This window comes from Penaeus monodon, chromosome 41, assembly GCF_015228065.2.
Source record: "Penaeus monodon isolate SGIC_2016 chromosome 41, NSTDA_Pmon_1, whole genome shotgun sequence".
In the NCBI taxonomy this organism is placed as follows: domain Eukaryota; kingdom Metazoa; phylum Arthropoda; class Malacostraca; order Decapoda; family Penaeidae; genus Penaeus; species Penaeus monodon.
Genome location: NC_051426.1, coordinates 12,804,407 through 12,806,906, shown reverse-complemented (window position 1 = coordinate 12,806,906; position 2,500 = coordinate 12,804,407). Strand labels below are relative to the sequence as shown.

General features: G+C 38.7%; 1 protein-coding gene across 6 annotated transcripts in view; it reads right to left on the bottom strand.

The window, feature by feature from the left end:
* LOC119598710 overlaps window positions 1–2,500 on the bottom strand; it is a 36,603-nt gene that overhangs the window by 27,054 nt on the left and 7,049 nt on the right. For all 6 annotated transcript variants that reach the window (XM_037948482.1, XM_037948487.1, XM_037948486.1 and 3 more), the window contains exon 2: window positions 248–310. In XM_037948482.1, coding sequence (XP_037804410.1) covers window positions 248–279 — 32 coding nt within the window. In that variant the 5' untranslated portion in view covers window positions 280–310. The remainder of the gene's footprint in view (window positions 1–247; window positions 311–2,500) is intronic.

The following is a 2,500-nucleotide window of genomic DNA, read 5'->3' as shown; positions in this document are numbered from 1 at the left end:
TGTTTGTGTATGTATTCCTACAAGTGCATCATAGTTACAGAAAAAAATGGTTCATCTTTAACTTCCCTTTGTTGATATTGCAACATCAGATTGAAATTGAGCATTTCACAAAACTACCCCTTTTCTTTCGTCTGACGAAATCTATCAATCTGAACTGACAGATTCCATGGCATGTTTTATTGAGCTCGTCAAGTGGCGTGACACCAGCATGACAATTAACACGTAACATCTGACACCTTCAACGTACTTAATCTCTGGCTGGAAGTCGGGCGGGTCCATTATGGAGGTTGTGGGGGAGGTGGCACCTCACCTGAGGGAGGGAGAGGGCGGGAAGCGACATTAGTATAATATTCATGACTAATTATGTGTGTGTATTTGAGTGCATGACAGAGATAATTGGTTATTGACGTGATGGATATTGTTTACATGGCAAGTAAATCAAGTATTAACAGAAGTATGTGGAATATGTGTTCACATAAATACAAAATGACAAAACATGCAACAAACTGGAAAAAAAGATGAACATAATACAAAAAACAATACAACATCCATGCTAAATAACATTTACATAAAGGACCCCCCCTAATATATATATATATATATATATATATATATATATATATATATATATAATTCATAACATTAATTAATAAAAATATCAATAATCAATATGGAACAGAAACCACATGACTTCGAAATTCTTTTATTCCGAAAGAAGAAAAAGAAAATGAGAATTAGGCAAGAAAACAAGGAAAAGAAAACGGAGGGCAAGCCAGTCAATGGTTTCTTTGCGTGGATCCGAAACCGTTATTTTCTTCATCCTTTTCTCCCTCATTCTTATTCAGTTTGTCTGCTTCGGAGAGAGAAAGAGAAAGAGGGGGAGTGGGGAGGGGGGGAGAGAGAAAGGGAGAGGGAGTGGGAGAAGCAGAGAGAAAAAGAGAGTTTCCCCTTTTCTCTCCCACTCTCTTCTCTTTCTCTGTCTCCTGCCTCTCCTCCCTCTCCCTCTCTTTTAACTTCTCTTTTTCATTATCTCCTTTCCCTTTACTCTCACCCCTCCCGCCTCTCTCTCTCTCTCTCTCTCTCTCTCTCTCTCTCTCTCTAATTGTAATAAAATATTATCAAAGAGAGGCGGATATAACCTCAGATAAAGTTACTATAAATAATTTAAAAAATACTAATATTCATTGCATATTCACTTCAGCGATAAATAATTAAGTGAAAAGATAAATAAATGAAAAAAGAAAGAAAAAATATATATATTTATAAATATATATATAAAACGCATATCGGCCTTATCAGTTATAAAACGGATAGACAGTCGATTGTAACAAAAACAACAAGAATATTGCAACATGCGCGTTATTGCAACATGCCAGATGCACGTTTGAATCAGCTGCGTTGGCTGTTTGTTGCATGCACTCCCAATTGAACATCCAAGACAGTTCGTGGCGACATTGTGACGACATTGGTATTGTTGTGTTGTCAGTGAGGGCTCGTCAATTTCATGTTTTTTCTCCCTCCTCCTTTCTCCTTCTTCTTTTCCCTTTGCTGACCGAGATATTTATTTATTATGCGTACTTCCTTTTCACAGAAGGATATGTGGAAGACGTGACATGCAGTTCCGTCCCACATATCGAGGTTATTGAGGTCTTATCGAGCAGTAAATCGAAGTATCGGATCCAACACAGTTTGTTTCTTTGGTGCTTTTATGGGACTGATGTCTCCGCGCCATCTTTCTTATTTTCAATGGGAATATAAGGGTTTCTTCGGATAATGCGTTTATGCGTCTATGAAACACAAAATGTGCACTGTAGACGTGTGCCGTGGGCGAGACTGTGTGGGTGTGAGTTTACAACTCTCTCTCTCTCTCATTCTCTCTCTAGCTCCCTCTCGCTCTCTCTCTCTCTCTCTCTCTCTCTCTCTGTATCTATCTCTATTTCTGTCTCTGTCTGTCTCTGGGTCTCTCTCTCTCTCTCTCAATGTGTTATATATATTAATTTAATTGTACTCCTAGAAACGCATAACCTCAAAACAATTAGGCAGAGTTCCTATGCCTTTTCAAATATGTACAACTGTATATTATATTGAATAAACTTTTCAAAATCAAATCAATCTTTCTCTCTCTTCTCTCTCTCTCTCTCTTCTCTCTCTCTTCTTTCTCTCTCTCTCCCTCTCTCTCTCTCCTTCTCTCTCTTTTCTCTTCTCTCTTCTCTTCTCTCCTCTTTCTTCTCATTCTCTCTCTTCTCTCTCTCCTCTCCTCTCTCTCTCTCTCCATCTCTCTCTCTCTCTCTCTCCTTCCCATTTCTTTCTCTCTCACCATCTCTCTCTCTCTTCTCTCTCTCTCTCTCTCTCTCACTTATTTCACGCACCACTCATCCACCATTTCTCTCCATTACTTATGCTTAGTGCCTGGATCGAGATTCGTTGTGTCTTTTGTACTAAATTTCACGCAGGCTAACAGAATCAAAAAAAAGCCAACGCAGAAGTTACTCCATAGTAG